Genomic DNA, 15986 nt, shown 5'->3' on the forward strand with positions numbered 1-15986 from the left:
CATTTGAAATCCTACTTTAACAATTAAAATTACAGTTATCGTTATATTTAATTGCAGTTACTGCTAACTGTAAGCTATCAAAATATGGGAATATATTATATATTTTCAGAAGTTTTGCTGATTTCTTATATATTCCAAATATCAATATATATCTTATATACCACTTAAATCAGCTTTTGGAGATAATTATAATATTATAAATATCGATATTTATCTATTATATTACAAAATTATTCAATATAGTTTTGCTTTGGCTAAACAATAATTTCGAAATCCCCTTATATACATATGTAGTCATCTTTCAAAGTCTATAATTACTCATCATAGGAGTAAATATTTCTTATTTTTGTTGCTGATAACATTCTAACATTTCAAGTGTTTTATTTTAAATTTCTTTTGGTCTTTATCAATATCGGACACAATTTATTAGCTTTTTAAAGAAATTGTAGTATTTTTGCAAATCCATCGAAGGTTTCTTTTAATAATAAATTTACTTCAAGTTTAATTAGTTGGTGACCTTAAATTAGAGCAGAGTGCTTAAAAATTTGGGTCGTTGTTGTGTTAGAATTTAAATTAGAAAACATTAAAAATTAAGTCCTTAAACAAAAATAAAATAACTAATTCAAAATGTATTTAAATGAAAATATAAGAAAAATAGCAAAAATCTTTATAGTGATTTTTCTATGCAGTGAAATGCAATCAAGTAAGTGTGTGTTTGATAAGGACTTGCCAAAATCTAATTTATGTATTTTTAATTTAAATTTTGTAGTCTTTCTATTCGAAATCGTTACCTTTTAAACATCGATACCAAAATATTTGTATACCATAAGCTGAAAAAATAATTTTAAATTATTGTAAGAAATTTGAATTTTCTGTTTTCCCATATAAAATGTTTTGGTATTTGGTTTTTCAAAAACTTTTATCGACATATTTTCAAAGTGAGGTAAATTTTATTAATAATTTAAGTCACACCGAAATTACCGTTATTTATAAAATACCGTCACCAAAATAGCTTTATCGCTAAAAATAACGTAAGCTAATTTGCCGTACGAAGTAAGCCAAACAACTGTTACCTTTATAATTCAAATTAGCGTCACCGTTTCTGAACGGCAACTAACCTTGGTGAAAACTGTTTATACTATAGGCAAAGTCGAAAAAATGTATGAATGCAAATAAAAAAAAATATTTTGCAAACAATTATTCACACAATTTTTTTCTAATAAATCTTAAGATAATAAATCTTATCACTTCAAAACCGGTTTTAAAAAAAGGCTTTTGCAGTACATAACCGTTTTTACTACTTAAAGCGTTTTTTTATTACAAAACCAATTTTTCACTAACAGAACCGTTTTTTCACTACAAAATAAATTTTCTACTAAAAACCAGTTTTGAATAAAAATCCATTTTTACTGTAAAAAATACAAAACCGATTTTTACTATAAAAAACGTTTTTTCAGTCCAAAACCGTTTTTACTAATAAAAAATCGATTTTTTGTTATAAAACCTTTTTTTTTCAATACAAAACCCATTTTTTACTATAAAAAAAGTTTTTTCACTACAAAACAGTTTTTAACTACAAAAGCGATTTTTTACTACAAAACTGTTTTTCACTACCAACTGAATTTTTTTCTAAAAAACGTTTTTTTCAATACAAATCCAATTTTTTTTACTAAGAAACCGATTTTTACTTTTCCGTTACAAAACCGTTGTTTTTACTAAAAACCGTTTTTACTACTTAACATTTTTTTTCGTACTAAACCAATTTTTCACTATCCAAACCATTCACTAAAAAAACAGTTTTCAATAAAAACCCACTTTTACTTTAAAAACGCTTTCTCAATACGAAACCGATTTTTCCCATAAAAAACGTTTTTTCAACTATAAAAGCGAATTTTTACTATAAAACCGTTTTTTAAAATTTTTTCTAAAAAAAGTATTTTCAATGCAAAACCTAATACGAAGTCGATTTATACGAAAATAAAACGATTTTCCGTTACAAGCCGATTTTTTACTAAAAACGGTTTTGGTTTTTATAATTAAAATGTTTTCTTCATTATACAACCAATTTTTCACTAACAAAAACCGTTTTTTCCACTAAAAAAACGATTTTCTACTATAAAAATAGTTTTTTCAATAAAAAAACAGTTTTACTATAAAAAAAGTTTTCTCAATGCAAAACCGATTTTTTACTATAAACAACGTTTTTCACTACAAAACGCATTTTTCACTAAAACCCGTTTTTCAACTACAAAAGCGATTTTTTACTAAAAAACTGTTTTTCTAAAAAACTTTTTTCAATTTGTTTACTAATAAAATTTTTTACTAAAAAAAACTTTTTTCGTTACAAAAAGTAGTTTCACTACAAAACCGAATTTTTGAATAAAAACAAAAGCAAGGTTTGTTACCGATTCGATGCGGTTAAAGAGTAACGCTAAATTGAATTGTTTCGGTAAAAGTTTTTTAGCAGTAATTGAACTTGCTGTTTCGGTAAGGGTATTAAAATGATAACAGTAATTTCATTCTGAATTAAATTAAATATTAATAAAATTTACGAAAGTTAAAAATAAATTAGAAATCTACAAATTTCTGAATTATTAAAATAAAAAATTATATTTTTATCCAATTATTCATAAAAAAAATGTAAATTTAAAAAAAAAATTTAAGGCAAAATTTTATTTTAAAACTTGTTTAAATTTAAAAGTTGTACGATTATATTGGTACGATTATATCGGTAACGGAAATTGTAGTTATTTCGGTAACGGTAGCCAACCTTGAAAAAACGTTTTTCGCTAAAAAAACCGAATTTTTTAAAACCATAATTAAAAATCTGACCTGATTTCATTGAGATAGATGAATTGAATTCGAAGCCCCAGGGAATCTACATCAATGTGGTTTCAATATTTCAGATTTAGTCATGTGAATTGTAGTATTGGAAATTAGCGAAATCGTAACGGCTATAGTTTTCTTTCGTTGAATTGATTACTTTACCAAATATTTAAAATATATATTTTGGATCGTTATAGATAGCGGAGACTATATAGCCATGTCCTTCTGCATGTTGAAATCAACTTTCCGTAGCCCCCAAATAATTTACATATATGATTCATTCATCAATATATCCGCTGTAGTGTCGATTCTGTTGCTATTTAAGGATCAAAAAAATCGGGCCAGAAATGGTTTAGATATAAGCACAAAACAACGACTTTGTACCTCGATATTGATCGATATCTGGATCACCAAGTCATTCATAAGACAAAAATTCTGAACATATAAAATCAAATAAAACTTCATCTTCAAGATCAAAATCGCAAACAACTTTTAAAAAATCAATTTTTTTTACCTTTTTCCCCTGTTCAGGTCCATAGGAAGCAAACCGTTCTAAATTCAAGGCAACAATCAACTACAAAAATGTACCTAAGATCTCAATAAACAACTTTCTAGAACATGTGAACTTTCTAGGAATGATTCTTAACACCTTTTAGATAGGTCAAAATAAGTTAGTAAGAAAAAACTAAGGGAATTAAGTGTTTTGGGCCACAAACTATTATATTATTATAAACTAAAGCATACTTTTAGGCTGCTTTAAAACCAATTATTTCTAAATTTATTTTGAATTTTTTAAAGTTTTTTGCGTTTTTGATCTTGAAGATGACGTTTCTTTGATTTTATATGTTCACAATTTTTGTTCTTTATGACAAGGGCTACAACTTTTCCTCAGAGAGTAAATCAAAATTCCGAACTGTTTGCAAGATATGAGCCTGAGAAAATTATCACTTTTTTGCAAAAATAACATCGAGACCCCAAATCTTTGGAGTGCATGACTTTGGGCAAAACTGGGAGATACGGGTCTTTACACACTGTGTAATTTTAATGAATATTTTGACATTCGTCGCCATCTAGTGGGTATGAGTGCCGACCACTGATCTTAACTATTTCTCTATTGATATACCAACTTTTGTACAGTTCAAAAGAACATAAAAAGACATAGTTCTTTTTTATTAACATTTATTTTGCAGATTGATATCAAGGTTAAAGTTTAATTTTCAAGTAGTAAAGAATTTAGTAAGAAAATTTCCATTATTTAGTCTCATTGCACTTATTAAACGTGCCAATACTCACGTTCCCCGAAAAAACCGGGTGCTTAACCATTTGTTGTATCCAAATAATAATTGATACAATAAATTTTATAGGAAATTTTCCAAACTAAAAATACCCTAATATCACCACTTGAGTTTATTTTTATTTTTATTATTATAATTTAATGATATTAAATAATTCCATTCCTTATGCAGTATTTCAGCTAGTAACCAAGAATTTTAAATCATTGTCAAGGTGATTTAATGTTGCCAATTGATTAAAAACAATATAAAGGAAATTTGAAAATAAAGGTTTTATTATCTTTGAAAATAATCACGGTAACAGTTTAGAGCTTAATTAAAACAAAACAAAACAACATTCAATAGAATATTTTTGTTTTTCCCAATAAGAATATCGTATGATTTTTATTTGTTTAAGATTTAAGAAACGACAAAAGAAATTATGGTTACCAAGCTACTGGGGGTCTCTTATCAGTTATAATATTTCCCCAAAACTTAAAATAATTGTGGTAGGTAAAAAATAAATAAATAGAAAGAAAACAAAGAAATTAATTTCCTTTCCAGCACAAGAAATGTGAATTTAATGATAAGATTTGTTTTTTATATTATTGTTTTCAATTTAAATATTAGTGATCATGGAAATTAAATGAATAATCGAATAATCATGAGGAAACTTTTAACTTTATACTTTTTTAGGCGTCACCGAAAATAACACCTACGAGCAACGTATCTTACACTACACCACAAATGGTAATTCAACAGAGGCCACTTTCAGCAATGCCCAACATCATGCCTCCATACGTTTAAAAGAACAGGATCAGCATTATGGTGAGGGACACATATGCTCAGGGGTGGTTATAGCCCCCTCGGTGGTCCTAACCACAGCTCAATGTGTTTACAAGTAAGTATTAATAAAAACGATTTATTTAAATCACTTAAATCTAATATTTGAATATATTTTCTGCTTAACAGTTATAACAAAAATAAACCTTATCATCCATCTGAACTAAAAGTGGTATTGGCTTCTCTGGGCCGTTACCAACATCAAGAGCAAACGCTTATCTTTAGCGTAACTCACAGTTATCAACCCAAAACATTTAATAACCTAAGTCTACGTGATAATGTGGCCATATTAATGTTGGAACGTGATATACCCCAAATAAATGAGTATGTGCAAGCGATTACTCTACCTCATACTAATAATTGGTATGACAAACAAAATGGTGGTGAATTTAAGGTGACCACTTGGTTGAAAACAAATGAGGTATGATTTTACTTTTTATTATAACATATTAGTTACTTTCATATTAATAAATATTTTAAAATTACTTGTTTCTAGGGCTTAACCTTAAATAATTTAATGCTGCTTAATGCCTCCAAGGCCAGCGATGATATATGTTTGCAATATTATGGCAAGACTATCTACACCACGGGCATGTTGTGCGTCAACACCAATGAATCTTTAAATGAAGATTTTGGTTCTCCCCTGTTTGTCGACAACAAACTAGTGGGTCTCAGAAGTTTTGCCTCGAGCCAACTATCTCCCGCCATTTACACTGACGTTTCGCATCATGCGAAATGGATACGTGAAGTTATTGGGGATGGCAGCAATCAAAATAGTTCCATCTGGGGTACTATGGGCTTTCTGCTGTTAACATTTGTTGCCTTGAAACGTACAAAATTTATGAAGTTGTAAATTGCATTTAAATAATTATTATAAATAATAATGTACATTTAATTTTAAGATTATCTCACAGTTAGTTATTGTAATGTTTTAATATAATATTAGTTAATAAGTTTGTTTTTGATAAGAGTACAAAAAGAATGTTAAACTGTATTTATTGTTCTATTAAAATAAGTCTAAATATATGTATATTTATTAAAGAAAATAACTTCGTATAGATATTTACTTCAAAATATGGCAGTTTTTAAAGAGCCATTATTTTGCGCAATAATATTAAATTATTATATAGACACATACAGACTTTGCAGGTACGCAACGACTTTCTTCATTTTTCAACACAAATCTGTGTTGGAAAATTCAAATTCGATGTAATTTTCTTTTCTTTCATGTTTTCTTGTGTATAACAATATTTTCTTTATAGAATCTGTCAGTTGAATACAGAAAAGTGATCGCAGAGTCAATTGTCTATAGAAAAGTGATCAATCAGTCAGTTGTCTACAAAAAAGTGATCGACCTATTAGTTTTCTATAGAAAAGTGATCGATTTGTCAGTTTCCTATAAAAAAAGTGATCGATTTGTCAGTTTTCTATAGAAAAGTGATCGATTTGTCAGTTTTCTAGAGAAAAGTGATCGATTTGTCAGTTTTCTAGAGAAAAGTGATCGATTTGTCAGTTTTCTAGAGAAAAGTGATCGATTTGTCAGTTTTCTAGAGAAAAGTGATCGATTTGTCAGTTTTCTAGAGAAAAGTGATCGATTTGTCAGTTTTCTAGAGAAAAGTGATCGATTTGTCAGTTTTCTAGAGAAAAGTGATCGATTTGTCAGTTTTCTATAGAAAAGTGATCGATTTATTAGTTTTTTATATAAAAGTGATCGATTAGTCAGTTTTCTATAGAAAAGTGATCGATTTGTCAGTTTTCTATAGAAAACTGATCGATTTGTCAGTTTTCTATAGAAAAGTGATCGATTTGTCAGTTTTCTATAGAAAAGTGATCGATTTGTCAGTTTTCTATAGAAAAGTGATCGATTTGTCAGTTTTCTATAGAAAAGTGATCGATTTGTCAGTTTTCTAATGAAAAGTGATCGATTTGTCAGTTTTCTAATGAAAAGTGATCGATTTGTCAGTTTTCTATAGAAAAGTGATCGATTTGTCAGTTTTCTATAGAAAAGTGATCGATTTGTCAGTTTTCTATAGAAAAATGATCGATTTGTCAGTTTTCTATAGAAAAGTGATCGATTTGTCAGTTTTCTAATGAAAAGTGATCGATTTGTCAGTTTTCTATAGAAAAGTGATCGATTTGTCAGTTTTCTATAGAAAAGTGATCGATTTGTCAGTTTTCTATAGAAAAGTGATCGATTTGTCAGTTTTCTATAGAAAAGTGATCGATTTGTCAGTTTTCTATAGAAAAGTGATCGATTTGTCAGTTTTCTATAGAAAAGTGATCGATTTGTCAGTTTTCTATAGAAAAGTGATCGATTTGTCAGTTTTCTATAGAAAAGTGATCGATTTGTCAGTTTTCTATAGAAAAGTGATCGATTTGTCAGCTTTCTATAGAAAAGCGATCAATTTGTCAGCTTTCTATAGAAAAGTGATCAATTTGTCAGCTTTCTATAGAAAAGTGATCAATTTGTCAGCTTTCTATAGAAAAGTGATCGATTTGTCAGTTTTCTATAGAAAAGTGATCAATTTGTCAGCTTTCTATAGAAAAGTGATCGATTTTTCAGTTTTCTATAGAAAAGTGATCGATTTGTCAGTTTGCTATAGAAAAGTGATACATTAGTCAGTTTTCTATAGAAAAGTGATACATTAGTCAGGTTGCTATAGAAAAGTGATCGATAAGTCAGCTTTCTATAGAAAAGTGATCGATTTTTCAGTTTTCTATAGAAATGTGATCGATGTAATCTTCTTTTCTTTCGTTTTTTAATATAAAATCTTGTTTAAAATCATATTTTCTAATTAATATCTTGTAAAACAGTATTCTTTTATAGAACAACATCTAATACATAATGATACTTTATTTATTTTTTGAAATACTACATATTTTACTCATATATAGAAAAGTTTTTTTTAGCACGGCGATTATTTTATCAAACCCGGTTTCAAGGACATATTAATGCAAGGTAATGGTTTATTTAGTTCAATTTCATCTCGTTTTTTAATCTTCTTCTCGATGTAATCCTAAAATTAAAACTTTTTAATGATGCATAACAAAACTATTCAGAATTCTTCAACTTTACCCTGTTTACAAAATAGGATGCTGGATAACGTATAAATAAACCATAAAATGCTTCAAGACATGTTATAATACTGGTGCCCAAAAATAAACTAGATACGCTTGCTATAGCGACTTTGAAATTGGAATAAAAAGACAAGCAAATATATTTAAAAGTATATAAACTGCAATTACAATTGTTGTGCATACTTATAAATTCCGTATCATTAAAAATGTTGATGATACGAGATTGTATAACTGGCCAATATTCCAAGTCGATAGTAAATTCATAATAATCTGCTTTGAAAGCTGGCTTTTCGACAAAGTATTTAATTTTTCGCCTGAAATAAAAAACAATCAATAGACAGTTGTATCACTAAAATTTATTATAAGTAATAATTTTTCAAAATATTTATAAGTTAGCAAATATTTTTGAGGAAACTTTACTTACGGCTCTTGTATTACTGGCTTTGAAACATAAACTGTACGATTACAATTAACATAGCATTCGTTACAAACTTTATTTCTGATGGGTAAAGAATTGTTTTCATAACACATAATATCATTAATTTTGCAACTTTTCGTGTTCCTTGCAAGTTCTTTAAAATAAAGAGATATTTTTTTTTAGATTTTTATAATTTTCGAGTAATTTAATACTTTTTACTTGGAAATATGTATTTTCCAAAATTCGGCAAACATTTGCATATCTCAATAAATTGCAGTGCATGGCAATAGTTTAAACAAACACCCTGATCGTAGAAATTAGTTTTAAATTCTGCTGTCAGATTCGTGTATGGGAATGTTTCGTCCGAAAAAATGCATTTACGTCGACTTCAAAAATAATCATAAAATAAAATAATGCTTTAAAATTATTTATTTATCTTTTACCTCAATTTTAAATGTCTGATGTTTTTTTCGGAGTATTGATTACCTATGGTGTAACCATATTCTGAGATTTGTTTTCTGGGACGCCAGACATAGTTGGGATAATCGGTTAGGGACAGTAAACTGTGCGGTTCTTTAAGGTAGACCTAAAAATATAAATAAAACTAATGTCAGTTTTCTATAGAAAAGTTCAGTATCGGTCAGTTTTCTATAGAAAAGTGATCGTTTTTATCAGTTTTCTATAGAAAAGTGATCGTTTTTATCAGTTTTCTATAGAAAAGTGATCGTTTTATCAGTTTTCTATAGAAAAGTGATCGTTTTATCAGTTTTCTATAGAAAAGTGATCGTTTTATCAGTTTTCTATAGAAAAGTGATCGTTTTATCAGTTTTCTATAGAAAAGTGATCGTTTTATCAGTTTTCTATAGAAAAGTGATCGTTTTATCAGTTTTCTATAGAAAAGTGATCGATATAGATCGTTTTATCAGTTTTCTATAGAAAAGTGATCGTTTTATCAGTTTTCTATAGAAAAGTGATCGTTTTATCAGTTTTCTATAGAAAAGTGATCGTTTTATCAGTTTTCTATAGAAAAGTGATCGTTTTATCAGTTTTCTATAGAAAAGTGATCGTTTTATCAGGTTTATATAGAAAAGTGTTCGATCTAGAAGTTTTTGATGTAGAATGTGTTTTTGAACAAAAATAAGCGTTTTTTTTTTTTTTGTAAAAAATGTTCTTACCATAATTGCAGTTTCTTTGCCGTACAAAATTTTAAAACGAAAAGTCCAATCTTCGTCGAATTCGGAAAATTCTTTATAAGCTATTTTTTGGGGATTACTTTAAAATATGTAAATTCCAATTAAAACAATAATAAAAACCATTTTTTGCATAATATCTATCTGTACTTTTAAAACAACTTTTTAACTTTTCTCAATTGAAACTAAGCATGTACTTACTCGTGAAAATTATTTTCTTTATAAATACTATTGAAAACGAAACAAGATCCCGGACCCAATTCCATATGCTTAAAAATATCATTGCACTGAACTGGATCCCCTTGAAAATAACAATCTTGCAATAATTCATTAATGTTGTAATAAAGCTAATGAAAAAGAGCACAAAATAGAAACACAAATAAATTATTAACAATTCAAAGTCTAAAATCCAAATAAGATACAACTTTGGGGAATACAGCTCGGAAACGATCAATATCGACATTATCATCAATTAATTTCTTAAATTCGTAGGTGACATTCTTGGTAGTACGTTGGAAACGTAACATTTTTTGTAAAGTTTCATCAATTTCGTTGATAGTCATGGTTAAATTAGATTTTAAACTAGAATTGAAATAAAGAAGATGTAATATATAAAGAAATTACAACAGCTAATGTACATACAATTCATTTCTATATTTATCCAAGCTCTTGGGATTCAAAGGAAAACCCAAGCAAAAATATACCGAAGGATAAGGCAGTTTAGAGCCCTGCTCAAAAATTTCATAAACTGTAAGGGAATAAATAGAAAATATTGATTAATATGTATGTAGAACTTAGCATATGTACCTGGCAAAGTTGATTGATTTTCATATTGATTCCAAAATCTCAGACTGATGGCTATAATCACCATTAGAGAAAAATTTAAAACCACATGCCAAAATAGCTGTTGCAATCTGTTAGCATAGCAGTTTGTGAACTTATAGCCTGGTATTGATGTCATGGTTATAAAAGAATTAAATTGATATTTAAAACTCTTTTTTATGAATTTAAATATATTCATTGTTTTGCTATTTTAGTTTGTGACAGGACTTTAACTTTACAATCCTTGGAAACAACTCTATAGGTATTGGAAATAACAAATGTTTTTATACTGTCTCGCTTTTACCTAGCAATGATTGTAATCTTTTAACAAAACTTTAAATTGGACAATTTTGGTTGTGTGATCTTTCACCCACATCCATTTGAGTTGCATCAGTAAGTGGCATTTTCTAAGTATATGGCATGAGCACTTACATTAATTACGTGTTAATTAAATATGAAAATGAAAATGTTTACCATAATTATGGTGTTTTGAAATCGATATCGAAAACAAAAAACATTAAAGTGTCACTGGCGTGACTTATTGCACCCTATAGTTATCATGAAGTAGTTGTTTTTTAATTCAATGATATGATCTTAAGAAAATTTTGTATTTTTAGAGGATCACAGAAACTATCATATCTTTTATTTGCAAAGAATTAAGACTCATTAGGATTAGGTCAAAAATCGGTTTTCGGACTCTAGAGTTTTCGTTACACTGCCTGTAAATTTCGAAACTGATCTCTATATATTCGATCATTATAATATGTACAAAAGTAGTAAAGCTCATATAATATTCCTACAACCCGAAAATATTTCAACGAAACATACATATGTCAACTACACAAATATGGTCATTAACGAAATTGCACTTAATTTGCTTTAAAAATTCAAAGGCCAATATTATCGATAACGAAAAACAAAACAAAATAAAACGAAATATACAAAAAAGCGTCACAAATAATGTCCATGGATTTTCATGTAAAACATGCCAACCAAACATTGAAAAACCATCATGTTGTACATATAATTGACCTGTTGCAAGCAACAAAATCAAACAAGGTGATACAAAGAGTTGTGCTTTTGTTATCGCCCGTAGAATCACATAAAAGTGCAACACGTAGAACAACAACAGCAACAGTAGCTAATGCAACAACATTAATAGCTAGCGACAAACACATGTTGAACATTGTCATCGAAGTGCATTGTAATTTATCTTTTGAAAAAGCCCCGCATTGTCAATAATTGACAGTTAAAGAGTGGGAGTAGTTTTTGATGTTGTTTTCTACAAAATTCATTTCCACTCAGACCTACATTGACAAAAACACTTTAATTCATTATTATTTATTGTTGTTTTTGCTATTTAATCAATAAATTTGGTATTAGTAAGTTTAAAGGGAATATTTATTTAAAAATAGGATTTTATGACCTTGAGTATTTTAAAGAGAAGTAAGTTTTCTATAGAAAAGTTATCGTTTAGTCAGTTTTCTGTAGAAAAGTGATCGTTTAGTCAGTTTTCTGTAGAAAAGTGATCGATCAGTTATTTTTGTATAGAAAAGTGATCGATCAATTAGTTTTTTTATAAAAAAGTGATCTATCAATCAGTTTTCTATAGAAAAGTGATCGATCTGTTGATTTTCTATAGGAAATTTAAAACTAGCAGATCGTTTCCTATAGGAAATTGATCGATCTGTTAGTTTTCTATAGAAAAGCGATCGATCTGTTAGTTTTCTATAAAAACGTGGTCGATCTGTTGTTGATTTTCTATAGAAACGTGATCGATTTGTCAGTTTTCTACAGAAAAGTGATCGATTTGTCAGTTTTCTATAGAAAAGTGATCATTCAGTTACTTTTCTGTTGAAAAGTGATCGGTCAGTTACTTTCCTCTATAAAAGTGATCGGCCAGTTACTTTTCTATAGAAAGGTGATCGTTTAGTCAGTTTTCTACAAAAAAGTGATCTTTTAGTCAGTTTTTTAGTCAGCTTTCCATAGAAAAGTGATATTTTAGTCAGTTTTCTATAGAAAAGTGATCGTTTAATCAGTTTTCTATAGAAAAGTGATCGTTTAATCAGTTTTCTATAGAAAAGTGATCGTTTAATCAGTTTTCTATAGAAAAGTGATCGTTTAATCAGTTTTCTATAGAAAAGTGATCGTTTAATCAGTTTTCTATAGAAAAGTGATCGTTTAATCAGTTTTCTATAGAAAAGTGATCGTTTAATCAGTTTTCTATAGAAAAGTGATCGTTTAATCAGTTTTCTATAGAAAAGTGATCGTTTAATCAGTTTTCTATAGAAAAGTAATCGTTTAATCAGTTTTCTATAGAAAAGTAATCGTTTAATCAGTTTTCTATAGAAAAGTGATCGTTTAATCAGTTTTCTATAGAAAAGTGATCGTTTAATCAGTTTTCTATAGAAAAGTGATCGTTTAATCAGTTTTCTATAGAAAAGTGATCGTTTAATCAGTTTTCTATAGAAAAGTGATCGTTTAATCAGTTTTCTATAGAAAAGTGATCGTTTAATCAGTTTTCTATAGAAAAGTGATCGTTTAGTCAGTTTTCTGTAGAAAAGTGATCGTTTAGTCAGTTTTCTGTAGAAAAGTGATCGTTTAGTCAGTTTTCTATAGAAAAGTGATCGCTTAGTCGGTTTTCTATAGAAAAGTTATCGTTTAGTCAGTTTTCTATAGAAAAGTGATCGTTTAGTAAGTTTTCTATAGAAAAGTTTTCGTTTAGTCAGTTTTCTATAGAAAAGTGATCGTTTAATCAGTTTTCTATAGAAAACTGATCGTTTAATCAGTTTTCTATAGAAAACTGATCGATTTGTCAGTTTTCGATAGAAAAGTGATCGATTTGTCAGTTTTTGATAGAAAAGAGATCGTTTAATCAGTTTTCTATATAAAATTTATCGTTTAGTAAGTTTACTATATCTGTTAGTTTTCTATAGAAAACAGATCGAACTATTTTCTATAGAAAACAGATAAATATTTTGAGTAAACTTGTGTAATATTTGTAGTTTTTTTGTGTATAAGACCTTAGAAATTTATTTAATTTTTATTGTGATTATCACTATCGGAAGTGATTGATTTTTTTTTATTTATTTGTATACAGTTTCATCAAAAACTAAAAATGCCCCCATTTAAATGACATTTTAAGTTTAAGTGGATAACAAAATCAAAATACAGCTAAAAATAGGAATCTTTAAATGAAATCACCTGAATCATTTAGTGACTTCAAAAGACATTTTGCTCCCAATGTGTTTTACTACAGAGTGCTTTATTTAGAAGTAAATTTAAAAAAAAAATAACTAAACTAAAAATAAAATTAATGTGTAATAAATAAGAAAATTTATGATTTTTGTCCACGAGATGGCACATGTCCAAATTGAAGTTTTCATAATGATGCAAAATACTGGCATTCGTGGGTTGGATGAATTTAAAGGAAACCGTGGACGATATGCATTAAATTTTATAAAAATAATAACAGGCAAAGTATGAAAATTTACTTTTTAAATGGCCACCCACTCTGTACTAAGACGAAATAAGAAAGTATTTAAAAAAATAGCAAAACTGAAGTGCAGTTAATAAAGCTTATAAATAAATCCATTATTAATACTTGTTGTTGAAGTAATATTAGAAATGGGGATGAAAAGGTAAAAATCAAAGAAAAGAAAGTCGAAAGATTTCAAAATTTGTGTCTATTTTAAATTTATTATGGTTCTAATAACAATTAAATTAATTTAAAAAGAGACTTTATTAAGTATGAATTAATATTGGTTTAAAAACTGTAATAGAATTCCAGAATTTCTAGAATTATAGATTCAAATATTTCACTTAAGAATATTTCAAATTACTACAAAATTCGTCTGTGAAAGAAGTAGCTTTTTTAAAAATTCGTCTATAACCATCTATTATTTATGATATTTATGTTGTTTAATTAAATGTAGGCGTTGTGGCCCTCTATTCCATATATTTTCTATTTAAATATCGGTGTCCATAGTTGTGTGTGTTCTCCAAACACCTTAAAGTCTATAAAGTTTCAATGAAAATCTTTGTTCTTTTTCGATCACTGTAAATATTTGTAGGCTGTATTAGTGTCGTCAAATACATTACACACAAACTTTCGAGGAGAGTTCAATTTGTGAATAAATTGTGTTTTTATGAAAACTTAATGTTGAGGTTTCGTAAAACTGTCCAATTTAATTAGTATAAAAATAAACTCTCACAATTTATGTTAAAATTTGCCTAAAAATCGAGAAAACAAAAAACAATAACAACAATAGTTTATCAATTTAGTTTTGACATACAAGAAATTTGTTTAGTTTGGCATGTCATTAGTTGACATTAGTCAAGATTATTGGAGGAGAGTATAGAGTATTTTTTTTTGAGAAATTTCTCTCAAGGAATTGAAGGTAAAGTATTTATATTTTTATTTATTTAGCTTATTATTTATGGTTAACTAGTTCATAGTCTTGTTTTTACAAAAGTGTTGACTTTTGTACATGATTATTAGGGTTGAGATAAAATATGTTTATATATCTTTTATTTTAGGATCTTAAGGTCTTTGTCAACACTTAATCATATAGAGATTTATGTAAAAAAATTGTTACATTGAGTTAGATTTTTAGATACGCTACATGATGGCATCTCTTAAATTGTTCTAATACATCACAGAAACTTGGCCATTATTAGTAGAAATCATTTCCATATAATCATTGGTTTATGTTAGTTTTAATATTATTAAAATATTATTGTCTTTATTGTATGAAATTCTGATTTAAATATTAAAGAATTATTCTGACTGTCCAATAAATATTTAGGGTTAAATAATGAGCGTAATATATTTCTGAAGTTTTATAGATTTTTGCAATTTTCTTAACCATTTTCCCCTTCCAAATTCTTTTATTTAATTCAAATTGCTTCAAAACATATGGTTTGCTAAAAAAGTATCCCCCTCTGACCAAAACCAATTTATCATACGCAACTAATAGGTTACAGCAACATTTAGCCGAGACACACACCATTTGCTAAAGCAACATTGTAGCCAACATATGTTGGGTATTTCCTGTCGTAAACAAAAATACAAACAATAACAAGAAAACGAAAGTAACATGCACAACAGCAACAACAGCAAACACTTTTCCAAATGTAAACAAATATACAAAAAGGAAATAACAAACAAATGTACACACACTTACAGCAAGAGCCACAACAAATGAAAAATAGAGCACAATTCGGCACAACAACAAATATAAACAACAAAGTGAGCAACACTCACTAATACTCCGCAACAATGATGACAATTAAATAATTGAGTGTTGCCCTGGCATTCGTATGCAAACCGCGTAAGCAGCAACAACGTGGATGCGGGAAAACGTTAAATTTTTAAATCTTTTTTAATTTTCTTAAAGAAGAAAATTACTAAAAGAAAATCCCCAATAAACGCGAGTGAGAGCAGAGAGTATTTTAGATAAATGATGAGATAAATTGAAAAGAAAATTTCAATGAAAAGTGTGCGTAAACCGCTAAACTTAAGAAAACGTTGAAATC

General features: G+C 27.8%; 1 protein-coding gene across 1 annotated transcript; it reads left to right on the forward strand.

Annotated features, from left to right (window-relative positions):
• The first annotated feature begins 561 nt into the window (after positions 1 to 561).
• LOC135957450 (prostate-specific antigen) lies at positions 562 to 5989 on the forward strand. The gene is made up of 4 exons (XM_065508193.1): positions 562 to 703; positions 4794 to 4998; positions 5070 to 5361; positions 5437 to 5989. Exons 1-4 carry the CDS (start codon positions 628 to 630, stop codon positions 5791 to 5793), a joined length of 930 nt encoding a protein of 309 aa, XP_065364265.1. The 5' UTR covers positions 562 to 627; the 3' UTR covers positions 5794 to 5989.
• Positions 5990 to 15986: the final 9997 nt, after the last annotated feature.

Source organism: Calliphora vicina, chromosome 4 (assembly GCF_958450345.1).
Source record: "Calliphora vicina chromosome 4, idCalVici1.1, whole genome shotgun sequence".
In the NCBI taxonomy this organism is placed as follows: Eukaryota; Metazoa; Arthropoda; class Insecta; order Diptera; family Calliphoridae; genus Calliphora; species Calliphora vicina.